Genomic DNA, 26,168 nt, shown 5'->3' with positions numbered 1-26,168 from the left:
AAACCGTTGCTATCCTTTTGTCTCTGGGGGTTTTTGCAAGCCCTGTTTTTTTAAAAAAATGTTCTATGTCTTCGACTGCATAACTTCTTCCACATTCCTACCATCTGTGTTCTCAAGTCCTGAAATCATCAATGTTTTGTATTAAACTTGGTAATTACCAACTCCTTAACTATTCATTCCCCTCCCTCCTTTTGCTTCTCTCCAATATTACACTGTGCCTTTCTCTGCAGGTTTCTCTTTTTTTTTTAATGTATATCAGAACTGTTGACAAACCTTTGCTTCTCTTGAGAAAAAAGACAGGCAGAGAAGAAAAGAAGAGTGTTTGTTGGCCTACAGGGGATGAGCATGTGTGTATGGACCTCTTCTATTAGTGGATTACAGCCTGGTTCAGTTCTTAGGGTCAGGGTCAGTGAAGAAGCAAGTGGCATGAATGCCATTCTGATGGGAGTTCTATAGACTGTGATCTAACTCAGCACTGGTAAGACCGCAGCGAGTACCTTGTCCAGATCTAGGATTTAGCCTAGAGAAGAGAAGGATCAGGGGGAGTGTATAAACACAATGTGTATAAATACCTGAAGAAAGGATGTGACAGGACCAGCGGCATTTGGCACAAACAAAAAGGCAGGAGGTTCCATACGGACATAAAGTAAAACATTTTTTACTAAGGGCACAGGCTCTTTAGAGAAGTTGTGGGTTCTCCATCCTTGAACCTGTTATAGACTAACTGATTTTTATTCCCATCTGAAGTGTATTGTTATAATTCAGTAATGCAGACATGTTAGTACTTTCAAGGTCTTGGAGATTAATGAAAGGCTTGTGCTTTAACTTGTTAGCTTATTTATCACATCTACAGGTACTTCCTGTGGACTCTTGAGCTCTTTGTATCCATTTGCCTTACAATATGGGGTTTATCCAAAAGTTCAGAAGTAATACAATATTGAGGAGTTCCACAGTAAGGCAGTCTAAGCTAGACATTGAAGCTTAATGATGGCAGTGGGGCTGCTCATGTGTCACTTGGAGTACTGTGTCCAGTTCTGGACCCCCAGCATAAGAATAATGTGGACCTATTGGAGCAAGTCTGGAGTAGGGCTGTAAAGATGATGAGAGTAATGCAACACTTCTCCTATCATAGAATCATAGAATTGATTGGGTTGGAAAAGACCTCCGAGATCATCAAGTCCAACCCTTGGTCCAACTCCAGTCCATTTACTAGATCTTGACACTCAGTGCCACATCCAATCTCAGTTTAAAAACCTCCAGGGATGGGGAATCCACCACCTCTCTGGGAAGGCCATTCCAATGCCTGATTACTCTTTCTGTACAGAATTTTTTTCTGAAATCCAACTTAAATTTCCCCTGGCAGAGCTTGAGCCCGTGCCCCCTTGTCCTATTGCTGAGTGCCTGGGAGAAGAGACCAACTCCCACCTGGCTAGAACTTCCCTTCAGGTAGTTATAGACAGTGATGAGGTCACCTCTGAGCCTCCTCTTCTCCAGGCTAAACAACCCCAGCTCCCTCAGCCTCTCCCCACAGGACTTGTGCTCCATTCCCTTTACCAGCCTTGTTGTTCTTCTCTGGACTCGCTCCAGCACCTCAATATCCTTTCTGAACTGAGGGGCCCAGAACTGAACACAGTACTCAAGGTGTGGCCTCACCAGCACAGGGTACAGGGGAAGGATCACTTCCCTGGTCCTGCTGGCCACACTACTTTTGATACAGGCCAAGATCCTGATGCCTAAGGATTTAATGTACTGGCCTTCTTGGCCACCTGGGCACACTGAAGACAGGCTGCAAGAGTTGGAGTTGTTCATCCTGGAGAAAAGAAGGCTCTTAGAGGACCATAAAGCAAACTTCAAGTACTAAAGAAGGGCTACAAGAGAGCTAGAGAGGGACTTTTTACAAAGATAAGGAGGAATGGATTCAAACTGAAAGGCGGTAGGTTTAGATTAGGTAATATTAGGAAGAAATTCTTCCCAATGAAGATGGTGAGTCGCTGGAACAGCTTTTCCAGAGATGTTGTGGATGCCCCATCCCTGGAATTGTTCAAGGCCTGGTTGAATGAGTCTTTGAGCAATTTTGTCTACTGGCAAGTGGCCCTGCACATGGCAGGGGTTTTGGAACTAGATGATCTTTTAAGGTCACTTCCAACCCAAACCATTCTATGATTTAGTGTAGGAAAATAAACCATTTTGCACTGGAAATTATGTGGCTTATTCCATTGCTCATCTCTAAGTCAAATTTAAAAATAAAGTATGCTCCTTATTTTGCCAGGTCAGCAGAAACATCTGTTCAATCAACCTTTAATCAACAACACCAGGGATGCTGCACTGAAGAAAATACCCTTTCACTAAATAAATAGTTTTAAGTCATCATCTTGAATATTAAGCATGGCCAGTTCACTTCAGAAGCTGTGGAAATAATCCAGAGAAGGGCACCAAAACTTGCATGAGCAATAAAAATTTCCAAAAAAAAATTTGCTGGAGTTTAGCTTTTTAATCTACCAGAAGAAAAGTGAGGAGCATCTACTTTAATACAGTCAGCTGCTGTGTTTCATACGATAGGTGACTAACCCAGGGAAGTCTTTTGCACGCTAGAAGTTGGCATTGATTGCTGGCACAGTTTAATTGATATAAACAGAAGATGGTGGATTCATGTATATGAGTAGTAACCACAATTATATCAAATGGACTGAAATATTTATGGAAAATAAAAATCTCCTTTTTCAGTCTTAGGCCAGCTAAGCTAAATAGGAATAGAAATCTTTCATTTGACAGCTCTTCTAGTAATTGGCCATTATGTGGCCTTTCACAAGCTTTATCTGCATGATCTGTTCCTTGCAATTATCAAGGCTTAGTTCAACCTCTGCTTTGATATGATAGTGTTACCATATGGTACCTCTCAGATATGACTAAATGCTGAAAAGCACTAAGCATCCTTGCTTAGCATCAAATCATGGAGCAGAAATACTATCATCAGAAATGCAGCAATTGCTTAACAGAACTTACAGATTTTTTTGTGACAACTGCAACTGCTTTTCCTTTTCTTACCCAAGTGCATTCATACTCATTTTGTATTACAGACTTGCCAACTGTCAGAACATCCTTTTAGTTTGGTCCCATTTATCACAATCTCTTTGAATTGTAGTTGTATAAGTGGAAAAAGTACTTTTAGATAGATAGTGGCATACTCGAACAGTCAGTAGTATTCTATGGCAAGTGAGAAGCTTCAATTATTTTCATGCTAGAAATACATGCAAGTTCATTTAGAAGTATTTTTCAGAGGGATAAAAGTTAAATTTTATGATTGCCAACTATTACTTCACAGGGAGGGCTCTAGCTGTGGAGAACTCCTTGACATAATTGGTTCCGAGGTCATAGCCAAAGTAGTGAATAGGATAATGATTATCTTGCATTACTATAGAGAATTTAGGCTTTTATAAGTGCAAACAGATCTTGTTAGTGTTTCTGAAGAATATGTCAGTCAGAACATGAACAGCCCAGAGACTATCAAGGGCACATATAGTAATAAGTTCTGTTCCACTTTTTTGTACTTTTGTCCATTTTATGATGGAAAACATTGGTATGGAGAAAGTATATGCCTTATAATACTACTGTCTGCAGCCATTCTGTATCTCCCAATGAGAATTTCTGTTTCTTGGCCTTAATCAGACGTCTGTTCTGCAGGGATGCCACACTTAGCCTGAAGGCAGAAAGTGTCTACCTTGACTTTTAACATGTCTCAACCTGTCAACTGCTAGCAAAAAGGTTGTTGATGAGTGGGTACAGATACTTCCAGTCACCATGAAGCATAACTGGTGGTGGATACAACAGATCTGTTTTTGAGAAGGATAGTTCCAAAAACTGATGGAGTGTGTCCCCTGTACAGCACAATGTTCCAAGCTGTGACATCCATTTAAGACACTTTGAAACTAGTTATAATCTAAGGTTTTAATTACATGCAGGCAAGATGAGCCATTATGAAATCAGTGTTTCTGAAGGGTATTCTGTCTAAATGAGGGGTTGTTTCAGATATCAATCATGAGCTGTGGTCAGTTAATTTACGTAGCGTAGAGTGACTCCATTGGAAAGGCATTAAGAGGCTAGAGGCCTGGAAGCCAGAATGCAAGCACTGACTTAAGCACCTTTCTTTGAAAGTGGAGGCTGGGAACTAGTCAGAAGAAGAATGCAGGTAAGACCCCTTTCAGTTTTCTTTTTAATGGTGATATAATAGATGGCAATTTGATATGCCATCTTTTAGCTTTCTAAACTGTGAAACTCTTCTTACTAATTTATTTTTAATTTTTTTAAGCATCTTTTATAACTTGATGTAGAAAATATACAAAGGAAATTTATCTAGTCTTCTCTACACTAAGGCAGAATCAACAGTGTCTACTTTTCTTTAAATTGTCTAAAAGCTTTTTTTGGCTGTTCAGTGATGGAGAATTCACAGCCTCTCCAAATAAGTCTAGTGCTTCATTGTTTTCACTGATAGAGAGTTTTCTCCTCAGGGTCTGATCTGAATCACTCTTGCTACATACAATTCTGCCTGTTACTCTTTGTTCAGTTCAGCATCTGCAAGTAGAGTGTGGAGATTACTGTGTCCCTATTTGTTATTTTTTCCTTGAGAAACAGCCCTTGTTAATACAGTCTTTGTACATCTAGGACCTTAAATATGTTCTCGGCCTCCTTTATCTCCTTTGCATTTTGTACCAGTTTTGAGTTGCAACAGTCAGAATTGAACATACTACTCAAATTCAAGTGATAAGTAACACCAAGGAGCACAAAACTAATACCTGTGTGTTTACACAGTACTCCTGTTTGTCCTCTTTACAGTGTTGTACTCTCCTTCTTTGCAATTTTACAGTGAGTTTGACTTATATTCAGTGTGTGATCAGTCTATGTGCTCATAAGCTACAAATACTTTTCCGCGGAACGATTGCATAGCCATTTAGTTTCTTCAGTTTGTAATTCTCTAGTTATGTATTACTACAAGAGTCTAAACTTTGCATTTGCCACTATAGCAATGCCCTGCTTATCCCTAATGTTTCCAAAGGAATTCACAAAGCCACCAAGAGAATTCTGAATTTAAGTTCTGGTTTTAAGTGTACTCAGTCACTCTCTGACATGTTATTGCCAGTTATTTACTTTTTATCATGCTTCTGAAATAGAGCCTCCCAGTTGATAATAAACGAGCAATAGTTCTTCAAGTAAAGAGTTCTGAGTAGTTCTGTGGTGACCTAATTACAATTTCTGTATCCTGGTTTTGCTTAAGAAAATGCTATGCATTGTTACAATCAAGATATAAAACTTATGCTGCTTCTCTTCTGTTGCAAGGGCTTTTATGCTGTCAGAGAGAAAATAGACTGATTTGACGTGACCTATTCATGACAAATCTGTGTTGGCTGTAGCTCAACTTTTGGTTAACTTCCAGGCAGTTGTATATAGTGTTACATCTTACATGGTTGGCAGTGCTGGATTAACAGTTGGACTTGATGATCTTAAAGATCTTTTCCAATGCAAATAGTCCTACGATTCTATCTTGTGCTTTAACCATTTCACCATTTCACATATTCCCTGGAACATGAAGACAGGGGGAAGAAGGAAGAGACTTAAATATAGGCTTCTTGTGTCAACTGAGATGTGCTGTGGCATGTAATCTACTACCCAACCTTTCTTCAAAATTTTATAGGTCCCCTGTAGATTCTGAGTTGAGTCAGTCCAGAATGTGCCTAGGGTATCTCAAAAAAGAATCAGTTGTCTGTGTGTAGGCCATAGAGTTCATCTGAAGCTGGCTTGGTCTGTAAGTGCTTAGCTATGCTTATCCCATTCTCTAGACATAGGTGATACATATGTGTTATGTGTGTATAACTAGCATGTATAATTTTGCATGTGTCCTCTTCACTACTTTAAAATCCACCTTTTGACAGTTCTAAAATAGATGCATATCTGGCATTTTAACAGGCTAGTCCATCAAGCCTGGATGATTTGAATGCATTTAGTAATATTTATTCATCTCTTTACTTTTTCAAGGTCAGTTCTTACCCTTTTGCTATTGATATTAGTTGTTTTAAGCACTTCAATCCAGTAGATTTGTGGTGAGGATGTATGCAGAAAAAGGCAGTCTGAGCATTAGCTTTATCTTTGTATCCCTCTAGTTTTTCTGCTGTGTTGTGCAGTGAGCTTTTTCTTTAATAATCTTCTTCCTCCTTACAGAATTCTTCTAGAGTAAAATGTGTCTAATTTTGGCCCATTATACTGTGTTCTGCTTTGGTATTCTTGCTTCGTAAGTTGACCTGGTTTCCATTCTCCACATGCTGTGAGATCAACAGTGGGGCCCTAACTAAGACAATGTGGTCTTATTGTACAATCCTCATTATTCCTTTGCAGGAGATTTTGCACTCCATGTGGTCAGCATTGTTTACTCAAAGAACTGTGAGGATTTTTTAGCTCCTTTTTCACTAACTCCACATTCTTAGGGATTCTTCCAACTAATTCTGCATTTATGAAACTCTGTCTACTTGAAACACATTTTTTTATTTTGTTGTCATTTCTTCTTTCTTTTTTTTACCTAAACAAACTTTAGTCTTTTATATTGCTATCAGCCATATGAATTATCAGATTTCCATTTTGCCAATTAAGGCAAAATGTTGGTTGTCAACTAAATCTACCAAGTCCTCCCACGTACCATTTGTAGTTGTTGCATTAGTGTTCAGCCATCAAAGACTGAGATAAATGTACTACTTTCATCACATTAGCCTCTTCTTTAACCCCTTCTTTTATAAATAAACTTGCTTTGGCAGTGGTCCACAGAATCAGATTTATTGTGTTGATTTGCCCATACTATTGGGCTGTGTATAAATACAGCATACATAATTTGGTGAAATTAGCAAGTTTGTCTTTTAGAGCCTGCTCCTTTCCTCCAGGAGGGCCATTTTCCATGTTTGCTTATTTATTGCCATATCTCTAAAGCTTGGGCCATCACCACAGGGGTGAAGATGGCAAAGCCATTCTGCCTATAGCATCCATTAAACCACCACTTCCATTACAGAACCACAGAACATACTGAGTTGGAAGGGACCCACAAGGATCATCAAGCCCAACCCCTAGCCCTGCACAGGACCATTCCCAAGAGTCACATCATGTGCCTGAGAGTATCATCCAAATGCTTCTTGAACTCTGTCAGGCTTGGTGCTCTGTCCACTGCCCTGGGAAGCCTGTTTCAGTGCCCAACCACCCTCTGGATAAAAACCCTTTTTCTAATACCCAGCCAAAACTTCCTCTGACACAACTTTAGGCCTTTCCCTTGGGTCCTGTCACAGGTCTCCAGGGAGAAGAGATCAGTGCCAGCCTCTCCTCTTCTTCCCCTCACAAGGAAGTTGTAACTGCCATGAGGGCTCCCCTCAGTCTCCTCTTCTCCAGGCTGAACAAACCAGGTGACCTCAGCCACTCCTCAAGTGGCTTCGCCTCAAGGCCCTTCACCATCATATTTGCAGTTCCCAAAACTGCACACAATATTCAAGGTGAGGTCACACCAGTGCAGAGCTGAGTGGGACAGTCACCCAGTATATGTCTGTCTCTGCTGCTGAAAACATCAACAGATCCTGAGGTTCCATGATGATTTCTAGAGTCTCTTTTTCACTTCTGATCCACTCAGTCTCATTTCTGGAAGTAGTCTTAAAGTGAAGATGAGTGACATTGGTGGATTTTACAGGCATTATACCTACCAACACCTTTGTGACATTCATCACATGGTCTCTTGTCCTCCTTCCCTCATTTCAGATGATGCAGATTGAGTCAACAGAGCCTGAAGAGCTATTTGTCTCACTGCAAAGTGGGTGCTGACTTGCTGGTCAGCTCAGTAGTCCTCTAGGCCCCAATGACTGCATCTGCTAGATCTCTATTGACTGTCAAAGAGGATTAGAAACCTAGGCCATATCTAGATATTTACATTATTGACTTTAATGTTAAGCAGAGTGCCAGCCAGTAATACCACAACCCTCCATTACTTTCTAAGCTACATTTGTATAGAGCTGTAGCATCTAGGCCTGTATGCCTTCAACAGAGATCATTAATAGTGAATATTCATTTTCATCATCAAACATTAGTTGGAAAGTAGGAGTATGGATATTGTTTTCATTATGATTGCTAGCAGTCACCCCTTCTATTCTCTCTCTCAAAGAATCCCAGCAGCACCCAGTAGCCATAAGCCACTAATCACAGGTGGCAAGTATCCAGTCTTGGTGCTATATCACCTGGGTACTTGCTTGTGAATTGGTGTTGTGTTTTAAGCCTGGCTGGCAACCAAACCCTACACAGGCACTTGTTCTCTTCCCCATAGTGGGATGGGGGAGAGAATTAAAAGAGTAAACATGTGAAAACTCATGGGTTGATATAAAGACAATTTAATATGTAAAACAAAAGCCACAGGCAAGCAAAGTAAACTCAGGAATTTATTCACCCTTTCTCATGGACAGGCAGGTGTTCAGCCATCCCCAGGAAAGGCAGGCTCCATCATGCATAGCGGTGACCTGGGAAGACAAACATCATCATGCCAAACATCTCCCCCTTGTTCCCCCAGCTTTATACGCTGAGAATGCCATCATTTGGTATAGAATATCCCTTTAGTCCCTTGAGGGACAGCTATCCCAGCTGTGTACCCTCCTGACTCCTTATGCATCCCCAGCCTCTTGTTGGTAGGGTAGGATGAGGAGCAGAAAAGGCCTTGGCATTTGCAAGCCCTGCTCCACAATAACAAGAACATACCTGTGTTACCAACGCTGTTTTGGTTACAAATCCAAAGTATAGCCCCATGCCAGCTATTATGGAGAAAATTATCTGTATCCCAGACAAAACCAGTATAAATGGGCTAAGCTTATTTTTGCACTTGATGTTTTCCATTCCACATAGTGTTTCACAAGCCTTGGAAAAGTCTTGAAAAGGCCCAACACTGAAGGTCAGTGTTTCATAATAGGATTGTTGATAGCTATAAATAGTTATTGCTTACAACTGTATTTGAGTGGCTAAAGTAATCTGACTAGGTATACTGACTGTTTTAAAAAGTAGTAACTCTGAAAGAGAAGGCAGTTCCATTGTGTTACAGCATGAACACCTGGCTTGGTGTAAAGCATTGTGAGATCTGTTTTTTTGTTGACACTGTGGCAAGAAAGAGTAATAAATGATCAGACTTCATGATCACGAATAGGAAGTGCTGGAAATCTATAGGATCAACAAACATGAATTTGGGCATGGTTGGCATAACAAATATAATGGATGTATAAGAAAAGGACAAAAATCAGTCAGCAAACAATGTGTTCCAAAATACTCACAGTATCTGCATTCAGTGAATGTCCAGTCAGTAAAAAATCATGCACAGAGAGGCATTCATTCAGTTTTGCAGCTGTTCTAAAACTTACTATCACTTCTTACTAGATTTGATAGCAGTTTTTAATCCTTTGTGGATTTTGTGGATCTGGATAGCATCTGGTACCCTACAAACGTATCTATTGATGTTCTCTGTGGATTCAAGTTCTGAGTGGGTGTTTCATGCTGTAGCAAATATAGAGACCCTATTTAGGAGTCTGATCTTCTTTAAGCTTCCTTTAGTGTTAGTGGAAAAAGAGGGACTCTTCCAGAGTGATGATGCAGAGTACCTAAATTAAGTGTTTATTTCTGTCTACTTGAACTCAGGCAGCTCTGTTTCTTGTAGAGAGTTCTGCTTAGTATTAGAGGGGTTTAGGGAAAATGCAGACACTGGTCTTCTCTGTCACCTGTTAACTTTTGCTCAGTGATTGTCAAGAGCAATATGAGGCAGGCCTGGTGTGTTGTCTAACTCTCCAAAATCTTTGCTCTCAGAAAGTCAGTCACTAAGGATGCTACATTTGCACTGTGCATGCATCACAGGTCAACCTGATGCTGGTGCCCAGTACTGCAGAATCACATTTGTTAAAAAATCATATTACAAAATGGCAGTGGTGTCTCTCCGCACATATAAATAAAATGTAATTTTTCCTGTGTGTGATATAAACGCTGCTAAATTTTTCATTTTTAATATTTTGGAAGATTTAATGGAAAAGCATCCCAATGTATTTTCTCATATTTTCCCTTTTTTTGCAGATATTTTCTTTTTCATACCTTTGGGAGAGTATGTGAATGATAGGATTATTCTTAGAATCATAGAATCATAGAATCGATTGGGTTGGAAAAGATCTCCAAGGTCATCAAGTCCAACCCTTGGTCCAACTCCAGTCCATTTACTAGATCATGGCACTCAGCGCCACGTCCAATCTGCGTTTAAAAATCTCTAGGGATGATGAATCCACCACCTCTCTGGGCAGCCAATTCCAATGCCTGATTACTCTCTCTGTAAAGAATTTTTTTCTGATATCCAACTTAAATTTCCCCTGGCAGAGCTTAAGCCCGTGCCCCCTTGTCCTATTGCTGAGTGCCTGGGAGAAGAGACCAACCCCCACCTGGCTAGAACTTCCCTTCAGGTAGTTCTAGACAGTGATGAGGTCACCTCTGAGCCTCCGCTTCTCCAGGCTAAACAACCCCAGCTCCCTCAGCCTCTCCCCATAGGGCTTGTGCTCCAGTCCCTTCACCAGCCTTGTTGCTCTTCTCTGGACTCACTCCAGCACCTCAATATCCTTTCTGAACTTAGGGGCCCAGAACTGAACACAGTACTCAAAGTGTGGCCTCACCAACGCAGAGTCCAGGGGAAGGATCACTTCCCTGGTCCTGCTGGCCACGCTATTTTTCATACAGGACAGGATCCCATTGGCCTTCTTGGCCACCTGGGCACACTGTTGGCTCATGTTGAGCTTCCTGTCAATTAGTACTCCAAGGTCCCTTTCTGCCTGGCTGCTCTCCAGCCACTCTGTGCCCAGCCTGTAGCGCTGCAGGGGGTTGTTGTGGCCAAAGTCAGGACCCAGCACTTGGCCGTATTGAACTTCATCCCATTGGAATCAGCCCATCTCTCAAGTCTATCCAGATCCCTCTGCAGAGCCCTTCTGCCTTCCAGCAGATCGACACTCCCTCCCAGCTTGGTGTCATCAGCAAATTTGCTGATGATGGACTCAATCCCCTCATCTAAATCATCAATAAAGATGTTAAACAGGACTGGACCCAATACAGACCCCTGGGGAACACCACTGGTGACCAGCCGCCAGCTGGATGCAGCTCCGTTCACCAGCACTCTCTGGGCCCGACCCTCCAGCCAGCTCTTAATCCAGGAGAGGGTACACTTGTCCAGGCCATGGGCTACCAGCTTTTCCAGGAGTATATTATGGGAGACAGTGTCAAAGGCCTTGCTGAAGTCCAGATAGACCACATCCACAGCCTTCCCCTCATCCACCAGGTGGGTCACCTGATTGTAAAAAGAGATCAGGTTGCCCCAAGATAAAGTATAGCATTAGCAGCAGTTTCTAGAAAGTGTATAAAAGTTAATGGTACTAAACACTTCACTTGGATGAATCTTCACTTCTTGTGCTGATTTTTTGTTTGTTTTTATATTTTTTTTGTTTTGTTTTTGTTTGATATTTGTATTGTAAGGCTGAGAGAGTTGGGATTGTTGGACCTGCCTTATTTTCAGAAGAGAATTCTCAGTGAAACTTGGAGGAAAATAATTGAAGTAGTTGTTTTAGAAAGGTTATTCAGTTCCTTTTTACAAGAATATTTGACATTTTCTTTGTAATGCAAGCAGATGCTGGGGTTTAGCAGATATCTTTTGAGGTTGGGTATTTTTTTGTTTGCTTTCAGTTAAAAGAGAAACTTACAAGCCACGGTGAATTCTTCATAGAAGAATTCTTTAGAAGACATAATTCTAGCATTGTACTTAATCAAAGAAAACAGAAACTTAAAGCTCAACAGAATAAAACATACACTTTCCAAGAAATGTTTGTTGTTCCAGCTCATTAATATACTGTCTCTGTTGGACAGCAGTTTTTAAATACCATAAAAACTAACAGGGTATTTAAGAACTGCTTTATTGGCATGTTCCTTCAAATACTAATTTAGCGCTAGTGGTTAATTGTGTTGTTGCTGTCATCAGAGCTTAGAGAAGAGAATATACCCCTGGGCTTCAAAATTTTCAATTTCACTTTAACTTTTTGACTTAAGGTGAAAATGCATTCTCCAGGTAAGGTAAGAAAAGAAGGTTTCAGTAGAGATTGTTAGCTAATATTGTAGAATGATGACCTCTTAGTCCTTCCAAGTTTAACAGAGCACAGAAAAATATCAGCCTGGTTTCTCATGACTAGGGTATGTAAAGTAAACAATTTATAAACGGCGGAGGAACTGGACTTCACCAACAAACTCATGAAGTTTATAGTGAAGACATTTTATTACACAAAGCACACAGTTTATATAGGGTTAGGACTACAGCTTATTGGCTAAAAGAGTTAACACACCACCACGCCAGATACTTCAATTGGTTAAAGCCTATCTCTCACAAGTCCCATGTTTATATTATTTCATCCAGACTGTTTTCGTGCACCTGTAGAGTCCTGTGAATTCCTACTATGTGAATTCTTGGGGAGTAAACTCCTCCCTATCAGCCAGCAGCAGCTGAGCTCCTTGCTGCTTCTGGCTGATAGCTAAGTCTCACAGGGTTTTTCTATAGATCTGAATTGCTCACTTTTGATTTTACTGTAACAACAGGTATGGAGAAAAGGGATAAAATATCCTTGTTAGCTTTGTTGTTTCTGATAGACCCTTTCAAAACAATTAAAGTTGCTTGTCTGTTCTAACTTGTTCAGACTATTTTTCCCTGTGTAGAAATCTTTAAATTTGTTTAAAAATAGCTAAATGATTGAACTTCTTGTTAGTTTAGTCTGGGTTGTCTTCCTCCTTTGCTAGGGGATCTGCTTTCTGCTTAGTGCTTTTTCCTTCATACAATATTTTGAAGATTTCTGTTTCTTTCACTTTATCTCTTTGGCTGTTTAGAGTTCCTTTAGAATTTTGTCCTCATCCTTTTCTCTTTGAACTTTTATTGATTGAGTAAATTCTTCCTGTTGCATTCCCAGCAAATGTTTTTTTTTTTATCTCAATTTTCTGAGCAAGTTTGGTGAATTCCCTGGGGCCGGACAGCTCTTTATTTCCATAATTTTTTCCATTGGTATCCATATGTGTACCAAGCCTAGATAATGATGACTACTCTCATGGATCCCTCCATAGTGTTTAAGCCCGAAACGATTCTTCATGTCATGTTAAAATAGATCATTGGAAGCTTCTTCTCCTATGTCTAGGTTGCGATTGTTCCAGCTCCATAAATCCTCCATGAGTTATGTGGTCCCATAAACACTGGTCTCAGGAAAGGTCCTCTTCTGCCAGTTTATGAGAGGCAATGACTATTGTGAATTCAAGCAGTGCCTTCTTGTAAGCTGCTGCTGTCTGTACCTCTAATGGTCAGTGCGGTGTGCATCTGTTTTTTGATATGGTTCACAAATGAACTGTTGTTCCATTTTTAGTTGACCTATATTGTTTTTCTGTCTTAGGTAACCCACTTTCATCTTTTAATTTTTCCTTTTTCCTATGTTTCAGGGAGCTTTCTTCCCCCTTTTTTTTTAATTTCACAGATACTTCCTACTTGGCATTTTTTTCTGGTCCAAAAGAATTCATGAACCTTAACCATAACCTTACTAACATCTGCCTTCTGTTCTAAAGTTCTAGCCTGTGCTTTTCTCTCAGATGAGCTAGTTCACATTTGAATTTGTTTGAACCTCTCTCTAGCATTTAGTTTGGAGTTTGCAGGGGTTTTTTCAAACTTTATAAGGAATTTACACCCAGAAACTTGGGTGCACTTTCTTCCCAAGTATATTAGCCAACAAAAATGAAAGGTGGAGTAACTCTTCCTGCAAAGCTTGCTTTTCTCATGTCCTTACAACTACAGGGCTACAATGAAGCTAATACTTTTATCCTTGTATTGACATGGTAATAAAACTTGGCAGACTTAACTTACACAGCCTGTTGAAATAGTTCAATGAAACTTGGCCACGGTTTCATGTTATGTTTAATGCAGTCTGATAGTGGATTGCTGCTGAAAAGTGGCATTCTCTTTCCACCTCTTGTGGTAAATTGCAATTTTCCATGAGATCTAATGACCATATGACTTTAGGATAAGTTGGATCATCTTGCTCATTTAAGAGAAAATTATTGTCTGGTGTTTATTACTTTCTTATGACATTTATTGTTCTGACTGGTGATGCTGCTACACCATTTGCCATCAGCTGAGCCATGAAGTTTCTGGAGGTGCAGGCCTTTCAGAGATAGCCTGCAGTTAAATGTGGTTAAACATGATAATAAAAGGCTTTCATGTCTCAATGACTCTTCTGCAAGACGCTGACAGGCTTAGAGACAAAATCTTGAATTTACTAAAGGTTGAGTAGAACCTGTCTTGACACGTGAGTGTTTCTATTTCATCTCCTTTTGTATTGAATCTGAAGCTCGCTTGAACACCTTTCTTTGAGGAACGAAGATGTGTTTATTTAGTAATTTGTGATTCTTCTCTTTGTAACTTCTCATCTGACCTTTTTAGAAAATTGTAAGTGCTAGGTTTGACCACATATTGGTTTGTTTGTTCAGGTGCAAGAGGCGCTGGTATTATCTCACTTTAATATATTAATTCTGGAATTTAAATGCTTCTGGCAAAGTTGATTTGTGCACAAAGAAGATAATGTATCATACCAGTATGATTTGTGCGATACATACATGTTCCTTCTGGCCTCTCTAACCTCACTGTTTGTTTTTTTCTTGCTACTTCTTCTGCATGTTTCCCTATTTCTTTCCATTTTTTCTCTAGTTTCAGAATTAGTCATAGCCTACCTGTAATTAATATGTACATGTTCCACAGCGCACATCATAAGAAGCATAGAAATATTATATATCCACCCCACTTAAATGCAAATCCTGTGACGTGTTGGCTAAAACAGTGTTATACAGCAGGAAATCACTGACAGCAGTACTGTGGGTTCAAATCCTGCTGAGGGACCCTAGTACCATGCACATACTTATCAAATGTCATTAGCACTGCCTGTTTTTCAGAGTCCATGCTTATCATTCTTCCTCTCTTTACTACTTCACATCTTTCTGGTTTACTCCTTTGAGATAGTTGTGGGACAGAATGTCAAATAGGCAATAAGTAAGTTAGCAAAAACTGTTTTCAAAGTAGGACCTGTGTTATCAGTGAAATATAGAGGGCATCAGGGGATCTACAACTAAATATCATTTAATGTTTCTGACATATCTGCATCCTTCTGGCTGTTGTTTGAAACAAGCACTGAAAATTAGGGAATATTACTTAGGTAAATATATGTTAATATGCTGGAAAATGAGCTAGAGTTTACTGCTAGTCTTGTCAAACATTTATCTCTTAGTTTCCTTGAAGGATGTGAATAGTGAGAATGTTTGTTCTAGTAACATTACATCATCTGCCATTTCCTCTTTTTTATTTGCTGTTTTGTTTTCAGTGTTTATTTCTTATGCTAGAGGTGGTACTCACTCTCATTTGTTTTATATAATTACTTTTTTCAGTTATTAGAATTTCTTCTGTATCCACACTTATCCACACAAACCTGAAAATAATGCATTAATTTTTGTGGTAAAAGAAAGCTCAATACCTGCATTGTTTTTAAAAGTTATTGTAGAAAATACTGTGAGTGAGACTTTTAATGTTTTATCATTAATTATGTGTATAGCTGTCTTCAAATTCAGTCCTGAGTTTACATGAGTTCTTTTGTTAAGAATACCTATCATCCACTCTTTGGCCAGTACAGCTTATTAGTAAGGATGAGTGTTAGGTTTATTTGGAAACAACAAAATTAATCTTCATTGCTGTTAATTAATTTGGTTTGTACATATTACAGGCAGATGCACAAGTACAATAATGATCTTGATTTTTAATTGTGTACAATGCCTCTAGACATAGGCTCAAGACAGAGGGCTGTGATTAAAACACATCAATCAGTTGTAACCTGAGTTATCATCAGTAACACTTATGACTGAAGAGAGCATGTTAATGCTGGATTAGTTCACTTCCATTTACAGTGAAGTCTATAATGAAAATGGTATTTTAGTAGTAGTCCTTTTCTTTGTTATCCCAATCCTTATCCCTCCCCATTTCCCCTAACTGAAACTCTATTTTGATGTAATCTTAGCTGACACTATTTCTGACACTATCTTTTGCTACCATCGGCTTATTTTCTAGATGGGGAGTGATGGAGTTTTGCGCCTCAGTAGTTCCGCTCTAAATAATGAATTCTTTGCATATGCAGCACAAGGGTGGAAACAGCGATTGGCAGAAGGTAATGCTCTGCTTTTTCTCAGGTTTACCTGAGAATAATTGTTTTTGTGAAAAAATGTCTCTTTTTCTACATTTGAGAAATACTTTTAGAATGGAAAGTGTAATACACCAGTAATTCAGCAAAAGAAAAAATGCTGATTCCATTTTGAATTAAGACTACATTTTTACAGCTTGCTGTGGCAGCTTATTTTGACAGTTTAAAAAATCCCCAAGCATTTTCATCACTGTCAGCTTTGGTAGCATAACTGCATGCAACTAAATCCTACGAATATACCTTTGAAATACTGATGTTATAGGGTAAATTACATCTTTCTATGTCACACTTTCGTTTTTCATCATTTTCATTTGACATTGTTGGATGACTGTAACAGAAGTCACTGTATCTCATCTATGTATCTATAATTTATAATGACCCATACTAAGCTAATCCTTGGCAACTTTTATTCAATATGTTAGTATTTGTTTTTTAGGAGAATTTACGCCAGAAATGCAGTTGCGCATCAGACAAGAGATTGAAAAGGAAAAGAAAACAGAACCTTGGAAAGAAAAATTCTTTGAAAGGTTTTATGGTGAAAAGTAAGTATTGAAGCAAATAAAAGGATTTTTTATTTTCTTTTAGGAGGAAATGAAAACATAATTCTATGCTTCACATAACATGGTTATATGCAGTAAAAGTTAATAAAGCAGTTATCAAGGGCAGTCATTCCCCAAGAAGCTGTGGGTAGAATTATAGCCATGTGTCTGCATTTGCATTACAATTGCATTTTCAGAGAGTCATACTCATCCATAAAAATTCATTCCAAAGAGAGCTGAAGACACAAGACCCAGGCATGTTAGTATTTTTTAATTGTCTTTTAAAATATAGCATTAGGCTGTTCTTCATCCTGCAGAATATAAATACAGTTTCTACAGACAATCAGACCAGTAGCAATATTTCTGTAACATGTTTTTAATTATTTTATTTTTTCTAAGCTAGTTTCAAAGTTTCTAAAATCAAATTGTGTTTTTTATTTTTTGACTGAGGTGGCCCATTGGCTGGTGAAGAATATATGACATAGAAGAAATATTGGCTAGAGAAAATTTAAGTGACTAATCTAATTTTAGAAGCAAGATCCTAAGAATAAATAAATACCTTTAACTGACTAAAATTAATTATAGTATCACTCCAGGTGCACAATTGGGGTGAGTCAGCACAATTTCACTGATGAAGATACAGAGATGGCATTCTGCAGCTGCTGAAGATTCAGTTTTTATATTTGTGATGTTTTTTAAAACAAATTTAAGGAGATGCACCTCTTCTTAAAAGTCAAGAATTTTCCTTTTAAAAATTGTTTTTAAAAGTTAATTCATCAATATTTAAAATTGCATCTCTCTTTTTAAAAATATTAAGAATTTATTATAAAGTGTAAACTAATTATTTAAAGGTTAATGATTTTTTTAAATTTATTTTCAAGTATGTTTTAATTCTATCACAGAACCACAGAATGGATAAGGTTGGGAGGGACCACAGTGAGTCATCTGGTCCAACCTCCCTGCTCAAGCAGGATCATCCCAGAGCACATTGCACAGATTTGCATACAGGCAGCTTTTGCATCTGTCCAGTGAGGGAGACTCCACAGCTGCTCTGGCCAGTCTCTTGCAGGGTCACTCACACTGTAAAGAACTTCTTGCTCATATTTAGGTGGAACATCCTGTGCATCAGTTTCTGCCCATCAACTCTTGCCCTGCTGCTTGTCACTACCAAGAAGAGCCTCGCTCCATTCCCTTGTTACCCTTCCTTCAGATACTTAGAGACATTGATGAGGTCCAGGCTGAACAGGCCCAGCTATCTCAGCCTTTCCTCACAAGAGAGATGCTCCAATCCCTTAACCACCTTGCCCTTCACTGGAACTGCTTCAGAAGCTCCATGTCTCTGTTGTACTGAGAACTGGCACTCCCGATGTGGCCTCCCTAGAGCTAAGTAGAGGGGCAGCATAATCGCCCTCAACCTGCTGGCAATGCTCTCCTGAATGCATTCCAGGATACCATTGGCCTTCTTGTCCACAAGGGCACACTGCTGTGTCATGGACAGTTTGCTGTTCACCAGGACCTCCAAGTCCTTCTCCACAGAGCTGTTTTCCAGCAGGTCCGTCAACGGACTGTACATCACTACAGACGTATGGTGTTACTCCTCCCCAGGTGCAGGACCCTCCACTTTCCTTTGCTGAATTTCAGAAGGTTCCTCTCTGCCCGTCTCTCCAACCTCTCAAGGTTGCAGGGACTCTAAAGTATCTACCACTCCTCCCAGCTTTGTGTCATCAGTGAACTTGCTGAGGCAGCATCTGCCCCTTCATCCAAGTCATTGGTGAATAAGTTAAACAATACTGGGCCCAGTATTGAACTTAGGAGGACACCACTAGTGACAGGTCTCCAAATGCACCCAAATGTGCCACAAGGAATTAATGTAAAGATTAGGCCATTAATTAAAATCTTTCTGTAGTAACAATGCTACTTCTCACAATCCAATGCCTTGGAGCAGTGGAAAATGTAATGAAAACAAGGCAACAAATTGACAGATCCATTTTAATGTTTTATTTTGGACATCCTTGCTAGGTGCTTTCCCTCAGTGTGCATACTATTTGTACACCACTTTATATATACATTTAATGGAAATTCTAGGGTGGCAGACTTTCTTATTGTAAAGTGCTTAATTTCTTACTAAACAGCTTTGAGACCTCAGTTTAGTCTAGATGCTGATCCCTTTAGTATCAAAAAATATTAATTAAATTTTCAGATAAGGAACATAACAGCTTTTCATTCTACATGTCAAGAGAAGAGTCAGTTACCAACCTTTCATGGAAGAAAGGGCTATGTAGGGTATTGGCACAGGGTCTTCCACCAGCAGCACAGGAGCACCTCAGTCTAGCTAAAGCCTGTTCCTCAGTCACAAATGACTCTCACATGCACAGAGAAAGATGCAGAGCCAGCAGTCCTGCCGTGCTGCCTGAATGCTGGACACTACAATGGTTGGCAGATAATTACTCAGTCTGTGGTCATACATGTCCTTTGGGTTGATAGGTTTCTGACATCAACATTGTTATGCAAAATGTCATATTACACATAATTTACATTTTGACTAAACTTATTGAATTGGGTCCCCCCTGCCCTTTCCCCCACTTGTATTGTTTCACTTCAACTCTTCTGCCTGGGTATTATGTAGGCAGATCTACTTTGCTGATTCTCTTTGTTTGCTGACTGGTAGTTTGTGGTGTAGTTTCCACCTTGTGTAAAGTTCATGGGGCGGTCCTGTGCAGGGCCAGGTGTTAGACTCAATGACGCTTGTGGGTCCCTTCCTACGATTCCATGATTCCCTCATGTTTTTTACTTTGTTTTTTAAACAAGCTTTCAGTATCATTGGGCTTTGTCCCTTTTCAGCTATGTTGATTCAACCGAAAGAGCAAAATTTGTAAGCTTCTTGAGCTATTCCTCACATGCAATGTCTGCAAAATGAATCTCTCTCACGGGCTAACTTGATCCATTTACAATCACTGTAGTATTTTTGCTCTTACCTTGGCTAACTTGATCTTCTAATATTCCATAAGCAAATTCACTTTTCACCTAATGCTTAGGGAATAGCCATTGATAGATGTGGAATCTTTGTAAACATTTTTTTACACTCCATAGTTCATGGCATTAAACGACTTCACAGTGCTTGCTCCCTGTTAGCATTGTGTCTCGTGTTTGCTCTTATCTGTACCCAGACAGTTTATCATGACACTGTCAGCTGTAGTTCACCTCCATCCATTTTTGTTCTCTTTCTGTTTCCTCATGTTTGTTCATTTTTCCTCGCTGGACTTCCTTCAAAATACAAAAGCTTTATTCCGCAGTCATTTATCTAGGATCAGCTGATACATGTTGCCAGAAATTCACACTCTTTTTGCTTGTTGCCCCAGGATTGCAAGAGTTATAATCTGTTGTCTCAATAGAATTTTCCCACCTTTGAGAAAGTTACATGTCAGGATACCACTACCAGCTCACTAAATCAAAGCTTTAATTTGGGGTAGACATACACTAAATTTTATTGCTGATTTAATCCTCAGTTTTTTTGGGGGGGTTGTTTCTTTGGAACTTTTTGGTTTGGGTATTTTTGGATGTTGGTTTTGGTTTTGGATTTTGTTGTTGTTGTGATTTTTTGCCTTTTTTTGTTGGTTCTTTTATTTTTTCCTTTTTTTCTCCAGTACTACTTACCTCAGCAGTAGAATATCAACATTCATATATCCTTGAGTAGGTGTTTGGGGTTTTCTTATTGGATGACTGAGTGCTTTATCAGTTGAATCCTGCCCTTAGCACTTTCACTGAAGGCTGCTTACTGCAGCCTCACGTTTGTGCTGTTTTGCAAATTTTGGGTGTCTTTTTCTCTAAGAAAGACGACAGATCAGCTGTTTTTCTTGCAATTTGAGATTGCCGTACACGTGGTCATCTTGAGACTTTTTCTTTAGAAGACATTTTTCTTCACCGCAGTGTTGTCTTAAACATAGTAGTATTTCTAATACTGAAAAAATCTATTAGGATTTAGCACATGTTCTGCTGGCCTTAATCCTAGTATATCTTTTTTATTACAGTTCTTTATCTTCATTATGTTACTAGAATGTGTGTATTTGTGTAGTGTCTGTGTGACAGTTGCATTCACCTTTATCCTGTCCTTCATCCCTTTGCTGATATTCAGTCCATAAAGATCACTGTCAGACAATATCTTTTCATGATGTAAGCCAGCTGGAGAAAATAGACTACTGATTCAGTTTTCAGTAATGCAGTGGATTCATTTTTCCTCATTTTTGTCATAACTTTTGCTCCTTAATGCAAGGAGTATTATAGGAAGTTACTCATCTAAACCTAAGTATACTTAACTTTACTCACCTAAACTTATAACCTAAACTTAGATTATATGGGCAACCTATAGTCTCTACAGAGGAAAGACACATCTTCTGAAATACATTCAGTGTGGGAAATGTGAATTTGCTGCTCTGAGTTGCTCTGTAGAGGATCATTCCTCAGCTTATGGATGGCATAGGGAGACTGTTCATGTTAAGTAACTAGTAAAAGGCAATACTAATAATTACTCTGACAGTTCTTTTTTGGATGCCAGTTCCAGGCTGAGTTTATTTGGGGTTTTTCGTGTTTACAGCTGTCAACATAATACATCTGTTGAGTGTTGTAGAAATGCATAACTGCAGATTTTGGTATTTCACCTGTTTATACTTTCATATGCACAGGCCTTTGTGATCTCTGTATTCCCTAGCTGCACATTAACAATCCATCTTGTTTCCGTAACTTCTGAAAATATTTTGTGCTTACTTATTTACATTTTATTCTTTACTTTTTGATTAAAATGATCACAGGTATCTGTTTATTAGATTAGAAGATCCTTAAGACCATGACATTTCTTTTAAGGCCTCCAACCAAGCCTTTGTATATTTTCTATTGCTATAGAATTGTTGAGGCATAAAGTCTACTTGGAAAATCTTACTAAAGATGCTGAATGCCTGTACTCCCACTGGCCTTAGAAGGAAATGAGAATACCAGAACATACATCTTTTTTTTAAATAACGAATTTTTTTTCAGCTCTTGGCTTTAGTTTTGTTTTGGTTTTCTGTGGGTTTTTAAATTCTGCCAAAGTAATAAAACTTTTTAGACTGGTTATTTTCAGGACCAAAAGTAAGAAAATCTTAAGAAATATACTGAGAATAGTCCCTTTGCTCTTCATCCCAGAGAATAAATGCAGAGATTATAAAAATGTGAGAATGTTAAACTTCTGTCATATTGCGGGCTGTATTGACTCTAAAAGCAGGTGTAGGAGGCAAAGTGGGAATTCCTTTAGAACTATTACTGCTAGAAGAAGATAAAATTCTGCATTTACCCTGCAATGTGTGCTGTATGAGTGTTGCATTGTTATGCTGCTATTAAAAAACCCAAAAACCCACAAACCTAAACAAAAAACAAACACAGAAATTTAAACAGGGTATGAATAGTAGTGAATCTGTGTAGCTTACTTTTTTGTTTCATTCAGGTGCTAAGTAGTTAAATAATTAATAATAGATTGCTAATTTAAAAAATATTCATGTTTTTTAACACTTGTAAGAAAATCTGAGTAATTGGTTTCCAAAATATATAAAACCGCATATAAATTAGTCAGCCACTACTTAAGCAAAACAGTGTTTTAAACTAGAAAATATGTCTTTTTTGTAAGTAAAAGATGCGGGTGGGAAAGGTGATCTGATTCCCTTATCCTATCTGTGCTGAAAACACGTTTTTTAATTTGTGTGTTTTTATTTAGATTGGGAATGTCAAGAGGGGAATCAATGAAACTCACTGCAGTGCAGAACAATGATGAAGATGAAAACAATTCTTTGTGTGGATCTTCTGGCACACCTGGTCCTTATAAGCAAGCAACCTTTGAGGATCAAGAAGAGAAAGGTGCTAAAATTCCACCTTTACCAGAAAGAGATTATAGTCCATCTGTTTGTAGTATGGAACAGGTTCCTGTCAAGGATCTAACCGCAGACTCTGAGGATATACTGATACCTGAAGACTCAATCATTCAGGAGGAAATTGCTGAAGAGGTTGAGACAAGTATTTGTGAATGCCAAGAGGAGAATCATAAACCAGAACATGACTTTTCTGAGGAGTCTGTAAGTCCAGCTGCTACAAATGAGGAAACAGAGGCAGTAAAGCTTGCAGACAGCACTGAGTCCTGTGTCATGATGAATGATGTAACTGATACTGTATCTCACATTGAAATTAAAGTGGAGTTGAAGTCAGAATGCCCTCAGGAGGAAATGTCAGTTATGACAGATCAGCTGGAGGATTGCATATCACCAGCATGTTCAGCTTCATCTACAAACTCTGTCAGCAGTACAGCAGAGAAGGATTCTGAGTCTGCAAAAGAGCTAATTGTGCCAGAAACACAAAATGCTGCTCTGGAAGACTCCTTGTTCAGTGGTGGAGGCATTACAGTGGATATGGAGCTTCATAGCGACCCTGAGGAACCGTTGTCTGAGAATGCTTGTATTTCTGAAACTTCCTTTTCCTCTGGAAGTCCAGAAGTTTGTATTACCTCTCCTGGAGGAGACACTCAGTCGACTTCAGAGGAGCCCTGTACTCCAGCATCTCTTGAAACGGCTTGCTCATCTGAAGTGTCCAGCACTGAAAACATTGAAGGTGATATTCAGCAAAAGGCCAGTGATGACAACTTGCACACACCTTTAATGTCAGAAATCTCTCTAATGTCCACCTCTCCTGTAACTTCAGAAGCATCTCTGATGTCAAATTTACCTTTAACATCAGAGGCATCACCAGCTTCTAACTTACCTTTAACATCAGAAACATCTCCAATGTCTGATTTGCCTTTAACATCAGAAACATCTTCAGTATCTTCTGTTCTTCTAACATCTGAAACATATGTGACAAATAATTTGCCTCTTCCATCAGAGATATCTCCAGTTTCTAATTCTGCAAGCAATGAAAGACTTACTCTTCAACAAAGGAAATCACCGTGTTTGTTGGAAGACTCCCTTCCCAATTTGAAAGAAGAAACCTCTGCCATTCCTAAGGGGGTTCAAGAAGAGAAACTTGTTCAGCCAAAGCAACATCAGAGTGCCCCTGAAAATATGAAAGTTAGTCCATTAGCAATTATACCTGATACTTCAGTATTGGAAGAACCCCAAAGCAAAAACCTCAGTTATCAGCCATGTAAATCACATTCTGAAACTGAGAAATCTTACATTACATCCATTCCAGAACACACGTCTCCAGAGGTGATCAAAAATAAAAATCACAATGTTCAGCAAAAAGGTGACAAGAAAGGTGCACTCTTGCCTTCAGAGGTACCTGTCTCATCAGAAGGATCAGTTGGCAAAAATATTGAATTGCTTCCATCAAAATCACATGATAAACTATATACCTCATCTCTAGAGAAAACTGCATTCTCTGAAGTGTGCAGAAGTAAATCTCATAAGCTAACAGGCAGCACCCAAAGTCGTCTAGAGAGTTCACATTCTTCCAAGTCACTAGAACCCACAAAATCACCAGAAGCAAGGAATGAAAGTAGAGACCCAGAGATCCCAAAGAGGAAAACAGCAGAACAGCACAGTTTTGGAATCTGCAAGGAGAAGAGAGCTAGAATAGATGATGAACAGCCTAACCGTAGTGCTTCATCAACGAGTCCGTCTGATAAAGAACAGCCACCCAGAGAGGAACCCAGAGTTCCACCCCTTAAGGTAAAGTAATGAATAAACAGGGTACATGGAAAATAAAGGCTTGTTATCTCCCTCCTAACTGCATACACAGTGAATGGTACATTTTTTTTGTGGAGGTATAAGGGGTGTTAGTACTGATGGTTTTGCTTTACTATTACATTTCTACCATACCAAATTACTTCTGATATAAATATACCTATAGTTGTTCAGTCAGGGTCTTTATGCCAAAATTGATTTTTTGTGCAGGGAAGTTTTCTAGGCTCTGTGGCTTAATGCAATTCAAGAGCTTCCCCATCATTCGCACAGCACTCCACTTTTTTCAAATTGCCGACTGTGTTATCTGCTTGTTCTCCTGTGGATGTCTTCTCCAGCAAGCATGAATAATAACTCTGTTACTGTAACCAATGCATGTAAAAACAACCAGCACCTTAATCGAGCAAGTAAACCTAGACTCAGAGTAGCTGAAGATCCCTTTACAAGCCCAAGGATTGGGATAGGCTGAAATATAAGATTTCCTTGTAGAATTAACAGGAAACGGAGACCTAACTATCAGGGAAGTGTCTGATTGATATATTCATAGATATCTCAGTTAATGGCAAAGCAGAAGGTAAAAAAAGTGCACCAACTAAACAAACACTGTTATGTGTATCATTCTACTATATGTAAGAGAGGATATTGCAATTTAAAGGAGTTTTTTCTTAACAGAGAGTTCTATAGATTTATTTATGTGTATCATTCTACTATATGTAAGAGAGGATATTGCAATTTAAAGGAGTTTTTTCTTAACAGAGAGTTCTATAGATTTAGTTATATATAGGCTCAGTGTTTTGACCCTTTTAATTTTGTACATGATGACATCAGCCAAGTTTAAGATCCATTTTACTGAAATTAAGCCATTGACTTTGCATTACTAGTTCCTGATTATTCCGAAATGCCCTTTTCTACATTTATTTTTAACTGCTGCAGTCACTGAACATTGTTAATATGGCCAGGAGGGCAAATAGGCTAACTCCTTTAATCACTAGTGCAGAAGCATATTTCAACTAATTTATTTTTATGAGCAGTGATGCAATTGGAAATTAGCCCCACTCTGAGTTTAGTGATATTCTTTCATATTTGAAAGATATCTATCTAGTGTAATAAATTCTAATAACTCTCTAAACACAAAGGAAAATAGATCACTGGAGAATAAAAAAGTTCATGACAATAATAATAATAATTATTATTATTAATAATAATAATTAATAATAGTAATAAAAATAATCAAGCACTTAGAGTTCTAGCACTTCTGGTAATGCAAAATGGAAACTGAAAAGAGTTAGTGCTGAAATAGAAAGCAAAGTGTTTTTAAGAATTTTGGACAATGAATTCTAGTACATTTTTTGTGCAACAAATATTTGGCTCTTGTGTCATCTCACCAACAAACCCCTATCCTATGTTATTAAAAGAGAAAGAACCCCAGTTCTTCTAAGTCATTCTGCTATATGGCTGTCACTTCTCATCATATCCCATTACTTCTTTGCTACAAATATTACCTAGTTTTCTTCTCAGTTCCTTTCAGAAGATAAGTCACAGCATTAAGTACTAAGTCCTATTGCTTCATACAGCCAGTAAATATATGTCCTTTTAAGAAAATTATTTTT

At 38.7% G+C, this 26,168-nt stretch overlaps 1 protein-coding gene across 4 annotated transcripts in view; it reads left to right on the top strand.

The window, feature by feature from the left end:
* ASXL3 (ASXL transcriptional regulator 3) overlaps positions 1 to 26,168 on the top strand; it is a 131,784-nt gene that overhangs the window by 95,973 nt on the left and 9,643 nt on the right. For all 4 annotated transcript variants that reach the window (XM_071554596.1, XM_071554593.1, XM_071554595.1 and 1 more), the window contains 3 exons: positions 16,196 to 16,292; positions 16,762 to 16,867; positions 22,605 to 24,546. In XM_071554596.1, coding sequence (XP_071410697.1) covers positions 16,196 to 16,292; positions 16,762 to 16,867; positions 22,605 to 24,546 — 2,145 coding nt within the window. The remainder of the gene's footprint in view (positions 1 to 16,195; positions 16,293 to 16,761; positions 16,868 to 22,604; positions 24,547 to 26,168) is intronic.

Source organism: Pithys albifrons, chromosome 4, assembly GCF_047495875.1.
Source record: "Pithys albifrons albifrons isolate INPA30051 chromosome 4, PitAlb_v1, whole genome shotgun sequence".
Classification (NCBI taxonomy): domain Eukaryota; kingdom Metazoa; phylum Chordata; class Aves; order Passeriformes; family Thamnophilidae; genus Pithys; species Pithys albifrons.
This window is presented reverse-complemented; position numbering and strand designations above follow the sequence as displayed.